At 32.5% G+C, this 15,344-nt stretch overlaps 1 protein-coding gene across 4 annotated transcripts in view; it reads right to left on the bottom strand.

Moving 5' to 3' along the window:
• The window catches only part of ERBB4 (erb-b2 receptor tyrosine kinase 4), a 1,144,263-nt gene that overhangs the window by 40,005 nt on the left and 1,088,914 nt on the right, over positions 1 to 15,344 (bottom strand). For all 4 annotated transcript variants that reach the window (XM_060623387.3, XM_060623389.3, XM_060623384.3 and 1 more), the window contains exons 21-25: positions 13,912 to 14,067; positions 10,650 to 10,725; positions 6,682 to 6,828; positions 4,422 to 4,519; positions 2,691 to 2,861 (exon numbers count right to left, since the gene is read on the bottom strand). In XM_060623387.3, coding sequence (XP_060479370.1) covers positions 2,691 to 2,861; positions 4,422 to 4,519; positions 6,682 to 6,828; positions 10,650 to 10,725; positions 13,912 to 14,067 — 648 coding nt within the window. The remainder of the gene's footprint in view (positions 1 to 2,690; positions 2,862 to 4,421; positions 4,520 to 6,681; positions 6,829 to 10,649; positions 10,726 to 13,911; positions 14,068 to 15,344) is intronic.

The following is a 15,344-nucleotide window of genomic DNA, read 5'->3' as shown; positions in this document are numbered from 1 at the left end:
TTTAGCAACACTTGCATCTGTATCTATCAACTTGCTGGATAAATGTCAGCTTTGTAGTTTTAATTGATTCATTGCTTTAAAGCCATGACATGTATCAAAATACATACAGATTTTGAAATAAAAGCACCATAGAATAAATTACATCTATATCTTATTTGCTATAAAAAAACACATCAGTAGAAGTACTCAGTCAAGTAGTGATTGAATCAATAGTGTTTTTCTAGATAATATGCAGAAAACGTTGTGATGTATGATATTGAAAAGGAAATAAGTACAAATGAAATTTGAGTGATTCTTAAAAGAGAATAAGTATGTATTTGCCTGGCACTTTTTAAAGGGTAATTGTTTAGCAATCACATAAGTTAACTACCATTGTATTTATTTTACATATGAAGAAACAAGTTGTAAAGTTATTAAGAACAACATGTAAAATTTATCAGCTAGTGAGCAAAAGAATCTATATTTAAAAGCTGAATTAGTTTTTGGTTTCAAAGTTTAGCAAATATGCTCAAGAAACACTTGATTAAAATTCACTTTAAGATATTCCCTTACCACATAAGTTGGCCACAGAACCTAAAACTGAAGTAATTTATTTTCTAACTATAAAATAATATAACTTAACTTTCTAGGAAGAAAAAGGGAAAATAGCATTTGCACAAATTAGAAATTACCATGGAAGTGCCATAAAACCAAGTTTTTTAAAATAGGAAAACACAGATGAAGTTACATAAAACCAGATTTTTTTAAAATAAGAAAACACAGATGATTAATCAGGCCTCTTAATGCCTGAAAATAAAATGGTATTTAAGCACAATTCCCCTAACAAAGACCTGAAAAACTAAAAAGAAATCTACCGATAACATTGTTTAAATAATAATGTGGAATAAGAAATGATAACTGAAGGCCAAATAATTTCTCATGTGGCTTCTACTTTGTCTCACTAATTTCATTTAGTTAATTCAAACCTTTATTAAGAATTCCTTGCATTGAGCATAAATTAAAATGAACAGAAAGTTGAAATCTGAGATGCCTTATGAAAAGAAAAAGATTCAAGCTCTTGGCCCTATAGCATTTCATGTTAAGGAAGGAAAACTGTTTTCTGAAACGACTCTATTTTAAGAAAAGCAATACATTTGTCACATAAAATTACAATCACCAAAGTTATAATTTGGCCATGTTGCTAAGTATATGGAGGGGAGAAAGTTGCTTCCTTTATACACCTTAAGGACTTTTCCTTCCCATAAACAAGACTGATGTTCAATGAGTATTGATTTAATTTGCAAACCTTTTAGTCGTCTTCTCCCCATTGGGATGCACTGACATATTTTTCATAGAAAAGAAAAATTGAGGTATTTATTTTGCCTTCTTCTATATCAGCCCTTCTAAATGGAGCAAATGAGCAAAAGGTATGGGAGAGGTTGGAGGATGCATTTCATAATCACCCGGGGGATTTCTCAAACTGCATGTATCTCAAACATTGAGGTCGATGTCAAGAAAAATAACCATATGATGAAAATAACATGTTCCAATAACTTTGAGGCAGCAGTATGTGTGATAGAGGTAGGCTGCCTACATTAGAATCCTACTCTCCCACTGGCTAACTGTAGGACACCAGTCAAATCACTTAATTGTGACAAGTTTCTTCATTTTAAGATGGAAATAATGATAATAGAACCTAATGATATTGTTGCAAGGAACAAGAGACTTAATATATATGTGTTGACACAGGGTAAACACCAGGTTTATATATATATGTTGACACGGGGTAAACACCAGGTAAGTGTTATGTTATTGCTGTGGATCTGAAATAAAGCAAAGAACTTCATTTATGAAAATGAGCAGCAAGTTGAAAGGTTTCTTATGCTTGTGGTCAAGACAAATAGAATGATGTCTGTTCCACCAGCTATGATAATGTTCTTAAATGAAGGAGGTCGGACACTTCTTGAAGCCAGGGATTATGTCAAAATACTTTGAATCTCAAGTGTCTAATCATGCCTTACATGTAGGAGTACTCAATACATGTTGAGTGAACATTAAATATTTTTTTAAAAAAATAAATTAATGAACACATGGATTGACAGTTTTCAGAAGAAGAATGATAGTCATATAGAGTGTGCTTAATATTTAAAATTAAATGCAAGTTCTTTTCAGAAGCTTCTTTCAAAACCTAAATCTACATCTTAGAATTGGTTCAGCAGTCCCCCCAAAAGGATTGATATAGTTCAAAGTATTGCAGTTTTCTATTTCGACTTCAAAGTGACAGGAAATACTTAAAGTCTCTTGAGTGAAAGAGGTTGTACTTGTATCACCTCTTGACTAATAAATAAGTCCTATCATCTTTTTTAAAGAGCCTATCTTGTTAAGAATTTTCATTGATATAAACAGAGTTTTATTAGCTTGAATTGGTTGTAGATTTTTTTTTAAAACTAAGATTTAAGTAACATACGACAAAGGCAACATTCCTCTTTTTGAAATTTTAAAAATACTTCGGAGTACATATTCTATTACCTATGTTTGTGTTTCAAAATTAACTATATATGGCATGTTTTTCCCTGGTATAGTATGTTTTTAATCTAGGAATCACCCGGAATTGAGCTGTATAATTATTTTGTAATTCCAGTGCTTATAATATGTTTGCATGATTTGTTTCTCAGAAATAACATGGGAGGTGGTATATAATCATTTCTTACCCTATTTGAGTCAATTCTTGCTCTGGAAGTATAGATGGGAGGTGGGATGTTGAAAGCCTGAGGGACCAGGTATTCCTCAGCATCCATCATATCTTCCAGGTCCTCTTCATCCAAGAGATTCTGAAAGAACTTGCTGTCATTTGGACTGGGAAGCTTCATGCGATCATCACCCTAAAAGTTTGCCCACCAGACAAACAAACAAACAAAGATTCTTCATCTTAAATATATGGACTTTGCAGCAAATTTATGTAATATCAAAACAAGTGGTTGAAAATTCATGCACTCATTTAAAAAATAACTGTTTAACACATTTACCAGTCACAAAGGAGCTTATAACATACTTAGATATGACACGGTAAGATAAATACATTTAATAGAATGTGATAAACGCCATTAGAGGTAATTAAAGCAGTATGCTATGGCTCTTTTGAGGGAGGCATAATCTATTTCAGACGTGAGAATAACTGTATAGGCTTCATTGCCAAGATGTTGTTTGAGCTGTGACTTTAAGAGTAAGTAATAAAGGGCAATTGACTTCTCAATCTTTACTGTATTTTATTTGGTTGGTTTGATAGGGTAGAGTTATCAGGACATGTAGGCTCCATGATTTTTTTTTTTTAATGTTTATTTACTTTTGAGAGAGAGAGAGAGACAAAGCGTGAGCAGAGGAGGGGCAGAGGGAGAGGGAAACAGAACCTGAAACAGGCTCCAGGCTCTGAGCTGTCAGCACAGAGCCTGACTCGGGGCTCGAATACCCGAAACACCAGATCATGACCTGAGCCAAAGTCAGATGCTTAACAGACCGAGCCACCCAGGCATCCCCATGATTTATTCTATAGAATGACACTGTTAAAGTGATAGCTTTAAAAATCACAGCAAAAGTGGCAAATAATATAAACAAGGGTGGGAGAGACACCAAAACCCTACTCTTTTTTTTGCCTCCTATATTTATTAAATATGTTTTTTTCTATTTTTCAAAATTATGTGACATTTTTGTATATAAGCAGTTTATGCAAGTTAATTTGGGAGAAAAATAACTAGGAACTATTAGATTCTAAATCCTGACTTTTATCTTCATGGCAGACTATTAATAGGAAGATAAATGCCACCTTGTTTCATTGAGGAAAATTAGTTCAGTGTAACCCAAGGTCCACTTGTTTATGATTTAGGCAAAATAATCATAGAGAAATATATTATAATTTTTAAATTATCCAATCCAGTGTTTCTAGTGTTTAATATAAAATGTTCTTTTGGACTGTTATTTGATTCATATGTACGTCCATTCACTGGAATCTGAGTTATTGCTTGGATACTGTATATCTCCCTTAACAAAACAAAATATATTTATAAATATTTTTTAGGAAATTGAATGCAATATACTGACACTTTTAATTCACTGTCTTAAACCTGGACAAGATTAAAACAAAAATCCATCTTCCTTTTATTCTGGAAGGGAAGATTATCATAATGGACATGACTTAACGCATAATGTTAACAAAAAGCAGAGTGCTAGAAGGTTTATCTGAGGATAAGGACTTCTTATGTATATGGATAATCATAATTATCTGGCCATTCAATAGCAGAGGCACTTGAATACTAAGGCAAGATTCCTAGAAGGAGTTCTGACATCAACTAGAAACCTCTTTTCCATAAGTCATTTCACATGATATTCTGCTTAATCGATTTATGAATGGTGATTTACAAAGTTCCAGTGTCCAGATATGTACCAACCTGAATAACTAGATATCTTTGAGGGTCTCGAGCCATCCTTGAAAATTCAGCAGCCAGTTCCTTAAATTTAGGTCTACTGTCTGCATCAATCATCCAGCCTAGAAATTCACACACAGTAAAAGGGTCACTGTATCTATCCATAATTAGGAAGAAGTAGGATGTAAATTTTATGAAAACATAGGCTGTTTGAAAAATACTGTTTTAGTAATAATGATCTAAAAAAAAACAAAGAAAGCTAAAGAAAGAAATAATCCAATAGGCAAGGTTCTATCTCAAGCAGTTTGTTGATGTTCATAAGTAAATGTGAATAAGAGAAACTTTTTATTCTGTTGATCTAATTTAAAAGTAATTTTTCTTCTTATGAAACATAACCCTAGGCTAACTATAGGAACTTACAGAATCTCCTATATTTTTTTCTTAAGTGGAGAGAATGCTTCCTTTTTCTTTCTTTCTTTTTTTAAAATTTTTCTTGGATGGCTATAGAGGAGGTGATGGGGACATAATTTATTATTTTCTATTAGGAGTGACATAGAATACAAATTTTAGTTACAATGCAGTGCACCAGCACAGGGGAGGGGGTGGGGGTGGGGAAAGAAATAGAAAGCAACTTTCTCAAGCTGTTTTTTTTCCTGGTGGGGGGAAAAAAAAAAACAATGCAAAGTAATTGGTAATGTTTGTTCAGCACTAGCCATTAGCTTATCTAACTAGTAACCTTTGCAGCATAAAAATACTATCAGCAATTTTCAAGGTATGTATTATTATTTAGCTGGGAGTCTAGATAAAGTGGGTCTTATCTCCCCAGGCTCTGCTTAGCTGATGAGATCACAAGAATACAAGTACTAAGCTTTCCTTGATTTTCTTGCCAAGTGACCCTTTTCTTAGGTATTAAAACTCATAAAAGCAAGGTAAAACTCTCTATTAGGCAAAATCTGTTCCTGATTTCTCATTGTTTCATCAGAGTATCAAAATGAAGTATATAAATCATTTCTTATGCTACTTATGAGATCAAATTATATAATGTATGCATGTTTTTAAGGTTTTTTGCATAGATGACTACTGAAGATGCTTGATTCAATAAAGTTATAAAGTGAGTTTCTTTTTTCTGGGAGTTCAATTTTTATTCTTGTTCTGGGAAGTCTTTGGGTGTCATTTCATGTATCATTAATATCACCTGATTTTTTTCTCTCTCCTAATAAAGCTGCACTATATGCATCCATTTGCACACATACACAAAAAATTGCTGTTGATACCAAGATGCTAATGAGAAAATAGGTGTTTCTGGAATTATTAGAACCTAAAAAGGTTAACTTCACCGGGAGGTATCCGTTTCTTTCTAACTAAATATTGAGTAAATAGAACTATGCTTAGAGAAAAGGGCATGCTGACCTGAACTGGAAGGCACATTTTTTATTTCTTTCCTCACTGTCAGAATGTATCACACATGTCATGAATATAAATCTGAGTAGACCTGGGTCCAAAGTCTCTTATTAATAAGATGCTTATTCACCTTCACCAGTTTGTTTCTTTGCTAACCCTGTGTAAATCGAAAGGGGAAAACCCCAGATTACACAAGAAAGATTGCTGAATGTTAATCTCACTTAAATTAACTAGGAAACTCCAGAGACTTCCTTAATTCTATTTAAATTAAGAGCCTAGGCTGCCAAAACATATTTATAATACGTATGTGTCTGGGGCATAGAAAGGAGGAAAAAAAAGTAAGAGCGTTTGATGTAAACAAATGATCAAATTGAAAAAAAAAGTAAACATTCATAATCTTTTTATTTGACTATAGATTCATGTCTTCCTACTTTCCATTCTGTCCTGCTAATTTCCTGTTGACTAAAACTGGTAAACCTATTTCCATTTAATTCATTTTTTCAACTATCAGCTTCAAGCTTTCTTTCTTTATATCAGATCATTTGTTTAGACTGCTATTTTCCTATAAAGATTACTAACATTATTGTAACTAATTACATCTCTTTATGAAAGACAATGTGATTGTCATGGAAATGATAAGAATCAAAGTGAAATGAATCAGAAGAGAAAGAGTCATATAATTTTGACTTCATAACATGGAAGCATGATATTGCTTCCTATTCATAATAATCACAAAAACGCAGGTGTTTACATGATCTTTTCATAATTATTTTTGGACTTTTACATTTTTCAATATACAAAAACATTATGCAGGTAGATTAATCTGTACTATTGCTTTACTAAGAGTGATGATGGTGATGATGAAATTATTTTGCAATCTTACATTTGACCATGACCATGTAAACGTCAATAGTGCAGATAGGAGGCTGGGGCAAACGTTCTCCTTTCTCTAATAAATCCGGGATTTCTCTGGTTGGAATTCCATCATAGGGTTTTCCTCCAAAGGTCATCAGTTCCCATATGGTAACTCCTAAATTGGAGATCAAATATTTACATAAGCATATTAACAACATACTTTGAATAAACCAGCAGTATGCCAGTGACAAAAGAAAGCTCCCTAGAAGGCAATCAAAATTAGACTAAAGAAAAGCTCTTCAGATTTCTATATTCATTAGCAGAAGCCCAGTGACAAAATCTTTGTGGGAAATTCAATTATCTTATTATTGTCTTGAAATTTTTAATGAGTAGCAGAGACAATTCAGAGTGCGTATCAGAACACAGAATCTTTTCCCCATGTCTACTTTTAAGTAATGTTAACATTTGCTGATTCTAGTTAATTTTCACTACACCACATTAGAGTCTATCAAACAATTTACTATAAACATGTGTATCCAGTATTAAGTAAATATGATTGCAGGCAAAATCTGATGTTGACTAATTTTGACATTAACCTCTTTGCTATTAAAAGCCCTATGGGCTAAGCTGTGGTGCCAGAATGAATACCTTATGTTATGATAAATAATCATGGCTCTCTCTTTAACTCACACAAAGAGAACAAGTGGAAAACACACACACACACACACACACACACACACACACACACACACACACAGATTTATTTCTTTAATACCTGTGAGACCCTGAGTGAGGAATGATCCATATATACCATAATACATGTGAAGTAGGCATCACAAAATTGAAAGGAATCAATAATAGTTGATCCCTTAGATAATGAAATCACCTTCTTGAATCACTAGAAGAGTGATTTGTTCTGTAAAAGCAAATACCCTAAATATTAACATGCAAATAACTAGCATTGATGAAAATGATTCTGATTTGAACAATACTATACATATTACAGACCTCTTCTTTGTGATCTAATAATTATACAATGAAGAAGTTATCATTTCTTAAGGTTAAGGATTATAAGTTCAGAAAGATCTGTATGTGTATAGGAGTCTCACCAGGTGAATTTTGATTGGTGCATATAATATGCAAAATATGGTTTAATATAAAATCCATTAATTAGGACCGTGCTTTCTTTTCCATGTCCATCTGTAATGAATTATTTATTCATTTTTAGTTCATAACAGTTATCATTGACTAATAATAAAAATACAAAGCTTAAAGTATAAAAGTATATGTGAATTGCCAATTATCCTTTATAATAAGATCACTAATTACCTGATTTTTTGGTTAATATTTATATCTTATAATTCTTATATAAAAATGTAATTAGTGACACAATTTAATTGATTGATCTTTATTAAACCCTACTTATGAGGCACCTGGGTGGCTCAGTCAGTTGAGTGACTCTTGGTTTTGGTTCAAATCATGATCTCATGGGTTTGTGAGATCGAGCTCCATGTAGGGCTCCATGTTGTCAGCATGAAGCCTGCTTGGGATTCCCTCTCTCTCTCTCTCTCTCTCTGTCCCTCTGTCTCTCTCTTCCCTTCCCCTGCTCTCTCTCTCTCTCTCTCAAAATAAATAAATAAATAAACTTAATTTTTTTTAAATCCTACTTAATTTTGCATATTAAAAAATGACTTCCTAGAGCCAATAATTAAGATTCAGTGTCCATGAGGCAGACTGGAACAAGTTAAGAACTGGATGGCTGTCCATTTCTATTCAGTCAGTCAATATAAATACACGTTTATAGAATATATATTTAATGAGGACATTTTATGAACTTATGTATGCAATTATAAAAGACAGAATACATGCCCTCATATCTCTATCAGAACTTACAAGAAAAATGCAAAGCAATTACAAATCAAAATAATAGAAAATATAATAAACAGAAACATAAATACAAAAACAAAATCAGGAACATCAAAACCCCTACTTCTGCCAATAATAATTTAATTAAATCTTTTTAGGAGTGACAAGATAGGGTTAAACAGAGATGGCTTCATGCAGAAGGACAATTACAGGAAAACTGAATCAGAAACATTCCCAAAACATACAATTCTATCATTCAGAGATATAAACCATAGCCAATGCATATTTATTTTTGTAAAAATAAAGATGAACCCAGTGGCAATTTTTTACAAAGCTTCACTGTAAACAACATTATGTTTCTGTCTTGTATACCTTTTGCAATCAACTATAATATATCATAAAAATCCTAAAATGCCTTATGGGTATGGATTGATGACCTGGGCTATATTTCAAAGCAGAGTACTACTTATCTATCTATCTATCTATCTATCTATCTATCTATCATCTATCTTTCTATCAATCTATCTATCATCTATCTGCCTACTTACTTATTTTAGAGGCCATTTAAAATTTGACTGTAGTAAACTGTTACATTTATTTCAGGGAAACATACATAGGAAAAAGGGAAAAGAAAAAGAAAAAAGTATATGACATATATCAAAATATATGTGTAATATATAAATCTATCATATAAAATATAATCTATGGATTTATCTCTATCATATAATATATAAGCTAATTTGTACCATATAATATATATAATAGATTTATGTTTCTATTAAGTCCTTACAGTTCAACAACTAAATTTTACAAGCATTTTCCTATACTTGTTTAAATCTCAAACACATCACACTTTCTACTTCTAAGCTGAGTAGAACACATGAGGCCTTACATGGAAATTTTAAACCTATAGCATACATGTATAGAGGAGGAAAAAAAAAACACTTTAAAGAAATGTCTTATTTTTATTTTACTTTTATTTTTTAAAATATTTATTTTTGAGAGAGAGAGAGAGAGAGAGAACGCGCGAGCGCCAACGGGGGAAGGGCAGAGAGAGAGGGAGACAGAGAATCTGAAGCAAACTCTAGGCTCTGAGCTGTCAGCACAGAGACCAAGATGGGGCTCAAACCCATGGACCTAGAGATCACCACCTGAGCCAAAGTAGGAGCCTTAACCAACTGAGCCACCCAAGAGCCTCTTAAGTTTTTTTTAAAGATAATTTGTGCTTTTCTAGATAAGAGGTGTAAGTTCTTTAATGATTGAATAGCTTAAGTCTTTTGCCTAAAAAAACAATAATAAAGATAAAGCAAACTTTAAATTTGAGTGAACTAAACTGTATCATGCTTTCAAGACCCACCACTCCCTTTTTCCTTAAATGGACATTGTGCTTTTAATTTGTAAGAAATACTGGTTTTATTTAAACTTAGAAAAGCTATTGATTCATTCTCATTAATATCTGGATGGACTTAGGTTGTGAATAGACAGATGCTAAATATCTCATTTCAACAATTAAATTAAATGCATTACATGAATGTTCTAAGTTTAAAGACCACTCTTTTCCAGTTCATATTATTCACTCTCTAATAGGTCTGTTTATTCCAAAGTAATCTGTAAATTAAAATCAAAGGTGCAATTAGCAATCTTCTCATATCTCTCCCCTCACATTTAGTGCTCTCACCTATTTGCTTTCAGTAATTGTTCTTTGTTACAATAACTTCTTTCTTATTATAGAACAGACATTCTTTCATTTTTAACACGTTTTCAAAGAGTTTTTGATAATTAAGGCCATGAGGTTCTATGACATTGTTCCTAAACTAAAGTTGACTTTTTTTTTTTTTCCTGTCAAAATGATCACAAAAGTTGCTACCAAACCAAAGATCATGGTAGACAACTCAACTGAGATATTAACATATTACATTTTAGAGAATGAAGGAATAAAAAAAAAGGCAGATAACAATATTATTGAGGTTTTTTTTTTTTTATGGAATAGCAAAGAGTTAATTCCTTTAAGAAACAAGGCTTATAAGTATTTCCAACACAATAAAATAAGTTGGTTTAAGATATTTCACGTGAACCTAATATATTTAATTTTGCCTTAAAACCCTTAATTCACAAGGAAGATTTATTTACCATAACTCCAAACATCACTCTGATGGGTGAACTTCCTGTAGTGTATACACTCCAGAGCCATCCATTTAATTGGCATCTGAGAAATAAAAAGAGAAATAAAAAGTTAACTTTTTTTAGTTATATAAAAATTCATTTCTATAGTCATTTCTCAAAATATGAGCTTCTAGGCTTGCCTCAGTTGTATTTTTTGATTGTGTGTATAGAAAATATAAATATAATAATAATAATAATAATAATAATAATAAATGTTATTTTTAAAGTTTATTTATTGTTTAATTTACAACCAACAGCATATGGTGCAACATTGATTTCAGGAATAGATTCCTTAATGCTTCTTATCCATTTAGCCCATCCCCCCTCCCACAACCCCTCCAGCAACCCTCTGTTTGTTCTCTATATTTAAGAGCCTTTTATGTTTTTTCCCCCCTCTCTGTTTTTATATTTTTTCCTTCCCGGCCCCTTATGTTCATCTGTTTTGTATCTTAACTTCCTCATATGAGTTAAGTCATGATATTTGTCTTTCTCTGGCTAATTTCACTAGCATAATGCCCTCCAGTTCCATCCACATTGTTGCAAACAGCAAGATTTCATTCTTTTTGATTGCCGAATAATACTCCATTGTGTATATATATATATATATATATATATATATATGTATATATATATATATATACATATATATATGTACATATACAATATATATACATATATACATATATACATATATATGTATATGTATATACATATATATGTATATACATATATGTATATACATATACATATACATACATACATATATACATATATATATGTATATATACAATATATATACATATATATATATATATATACCACATCTTCTTTATCCATTCATCCATCGATAGACATTTGGGTTCTTTCCATACTTTGGCTATTGTCGATAGCGCTGCGATAAACATTGGGGTGCATGTGCCCCTTTGAAACAGCACACCTGTATCCCTTGGATAAATACCTAGTAGTGCAAATTCTGGGTCGTAGGGTAGTTCTATTTTTAATTTTTTGAGGAACCTCCATACTGTTTTCCAGAGTGGCTGTATCAGTTTGCATTCCCACCAGCAGTACTTAATAATAAATGTTATTTTTTAATACAGGGAACAACAAATTGAAATTTATAAAATTCTAAAAGTGAAATAACCTAAAGATATATTTTTAAAAGCTTCAAAAACAATGACAAGTAAAAGAATAAAATAAGTATCATTTTCTCTATTTCTTAATGTTCAGCAATTAATTCAGTTACTAGTTATTATGACTCTCAATACTATTCTAAACATCTAAGATATGTGCTTCTAAAAATATGGTCTATTACATTTTTGCCCCCAAAATGAGACTCCTTACATTTTCAGTTATCCCTTCAGAACATTTCTGACCACCAGTACAATGGACTCTTTCTACACTTGCCCTTTCCTTTTTCCTCTCATATAATCTGGTCACTTAAAACACCCACAATAATGTATTCCAAAGTTAGGCTTGCTTTATTCCCCAGCCACAAATGGTCTCCCTTGTTTTGGTTAGCCAGTATTGAAAATACATACCAAAATAGGTATTATATAAAAGGATACGAGAGGATCAGTACCAATCTATTACCACTACAAGAAAAACAACTCACATACCCTGCTGATGATGGGTCAGCAGAGTAAGTTTCAACTAGGAAGGGCAGCATTACATAGCTGAAAATATAATTAGGTTCTACAGAATAAAGATAAACACTTCTACTTTGCAGTTGAAAGCTTAAAACTAAATAGGCCTTTGAAATCATGAGGTTCGCTGCTCACCAAGGTGACATCAAGGTAACTCTATGACAGAATCATGGCATTCAGTGAAAGGGAACAGAAGACACATTGAAAGTAATTTCCCTATGGGCAAGGAGTTAGCTGACTTTATGGACTACGGACATTGTGTTAAAGAAGTAAGTTTAAATCACAGGTGGCTTGATAAAGACTTAATGGTAACTAGGCATTTAAAGCCATAATGAATCTTGCTTTAGACAAATCCTACAGCTGTATGTTCTTAAGACAAGTCAAGTCATGTGATTTATGGACTTCTACTGTGCAATCTTGTAGTGAATTTCAAAGCTGTGGTCTCAAACTGCTGCAATTTGGTAGTAAACAGGCAAAATAGTCTAATAAAATCAAGGAAAGGTCAGGAAATACTACAAACCTTAAGTTTTTTTAAATTTTATTTTCTTTTGTCTTGTGATAAGATTTGAAGATATATAGTTATATAAGATATCATACAAAGTTATATAAAAATCATATACTACATGATACATAAAATCAATGCTAAGCATTTGAAAGCATTGCAAAATATTTATAACATATATTTGGATGGCTCATGATAAATAAGGCACATGATAAATATATTTATATGACACTTTAATAACTTTTTTTGTTAGCAGGAGTTTATACATAGGTTAAGGTTGCATTTGCTTATTTCATTTGGCCTCTCCTGGTCCAAGTTTTGCCATATAAGCTAGGGGGACCTCCAGATGGAGAAGAGATATCCTCACTGTATAGCCAAGGCCAGCAACCTTAGCATCAGGTTAATGAGAAAAACAAGAGCCGGAACTAAGGCATGAGCTGGGACCATATGGCAGGAATACAGTTGTCAGGCAGGGCCTGAGACTAGAGAATCAGAAAAGTAGAAGAGGCAATGGCACTGTTAAGATTCCTGGGACATAGCAGTCTGCATTCTGGTGGAGAGAATCAAAAAATAAATAAAGTAAATTGGCCAATCACATTCTATGATAAAAGCTTAAAAAAATACAACCATATTAAGAGGAATCTGTTGTACCTGGTATAGGAGGATTCGAAGTTAAATAGGATGATGAACTTTCCAGTGAGTTAAGGTTCTTGGTACTAGCCAGGTTACTATGAAAGAATGGTTGGGTCTCTCTGTAGTAGCTAGCCCTGCGTTCTTAGGATCAATGAAATAATGTCTATGGCCCTTAAGTGTAATATCTGGATTTCCAAAGGATCCACCTACTTCCCACACTGGATGTGACATAAGGACCACTAGGGATGAATTGTCTTATTTTGGCTAATTTTGAGAAATGGAAGTTGGTTCATATATATGCATTTGACCCTGGGTGGGAGAGAAGGCAAATGGTAGAGTTGAGATTTTATAATCTCTTAACCTCAGGCTTATTGACTTCTTACAACATATAAGGAGATAAAAGGATATCATACTATATTTTCAAGCAATATTGTTCTAAAAAGATACCCACCTTTCCTCCATCAGCATTATACTCTTTTTCATCTCCTTCTAAGAGCCTAGCTAGTCCAAAATCTGTGATTTTCACATGGTTTGGAGATTTCACTAAGACATTTCGGGCTGCCAAATCCCGATGAACAAGCCGTCTTTCCTCCAGGTACATCATTCCCTGAAAAACACCAAGTTCCAAAAAGACAGTTAATGCCTAGGCTTTTCTATTGTCTAAAAAGTAGTTCCTTTGCCTTCAGTTGCAAGTGCTTGATTTCTCTAAGTGAAGCCAGAATCCTGGAATATTTTTCAAAATTACGAAAAACCCAATAAAGGGATAAAAAAGCAAACGGCAAATAGTTTTTGGCCTTTTCCCCTAAAGTCCTGTAAAGAATGAATTACCTGTATGTGAACTAAATGTTAGATCATTTTTTTCCCCAGAGATTTTGTACTCTCTTGAAAACACTTCCATTAGTGAAGTGTACGTGCGTCTCAGCAGATAAGCTAAGAGACCCACACATTTCTAGTTGTTTTCTTCTCAATAACTCCTGCTTGATGTCACTCTCCCCTTACACCCCTTCTCCAAACACACCAATCGTAATTAAAAACAAACAAACAAACAAAAAAAACCCAAAACTTCATATGCAGGTTTAATGGCACCAAAATCACCATCATAGTTTCTATCAAAGCTGAATAATTATATTATTCTTATTAATTAGGCAAAAAATGAATTATACCCCAGAGGCATGAAAAGCCTATACTTTTTTAAAATGGTGTCAATGACAATAGTATTCATTAGAACAACCCGCAAGTGAAATTACATTGTTTATAATGACCCTGATATTAGCCTTTAATATGTTTTCTTCAAAAAACATATAGGGTTATTAAAATAAAATTTATTACTGATTACCAACAATTTACATATATCCATATATATTCATATGGGGATATATATATATCTCCATAATTCATAAAAGCAATAAATAAAATTGTACTTTGCCAGTAAATAAACTAAGAATCATTAAACATTAGCCTTAACTAAAGGTTGATGAAAAGAAGCAAACTCAGAGGCCTAGATGGGAGCGAACATATTTTTATTCAAGTGTTAGAGGAAATTCTGTATTTGAGGATTTCAGTGGTAAAAAACATTGTCGCTTAAAAACAAATCAGAATTATTATAAAATCATTAAAGCATACTCTCATGCCAATTCCAAATCAAAGCTGTTGGTAGTTAATATCACAATTGCAGGACTTTGAAGGATTAATGGTTTTTGATATCAAAACAAAAGCTGCGGAAAACAGACACATAAATCACACAGGTAAAAAAAAAAAATGAACCATATACTCAGTGTAGTGTAAAGAGAAGATTGCTTCAAACAGCATCGTGAGCCAAACACTATACTATAAATGCCCATTCAACACAACCAGTGGACGTACTGCCTGATATGGTCCAACTAG

The sequence above is a fragment of the Panthera onca genome, chromosome C1 (assembly GCF_046562875.1).
Source record: "Panthera onca isolate mPanOnc1 chromosome C1, mPanOnc1 haplotype 2, whole genome shotgun sequence".
NCBI classification, from domain to species: domain Eukaryota; kingdom Metazoa; phylum Chordata; class Mammalia; order Carnivora; family Felidae; genus Panthera; species Panthera onca.
This window is presented reverse-complemented; position numbering and strand designations above follow the sequence as displayed.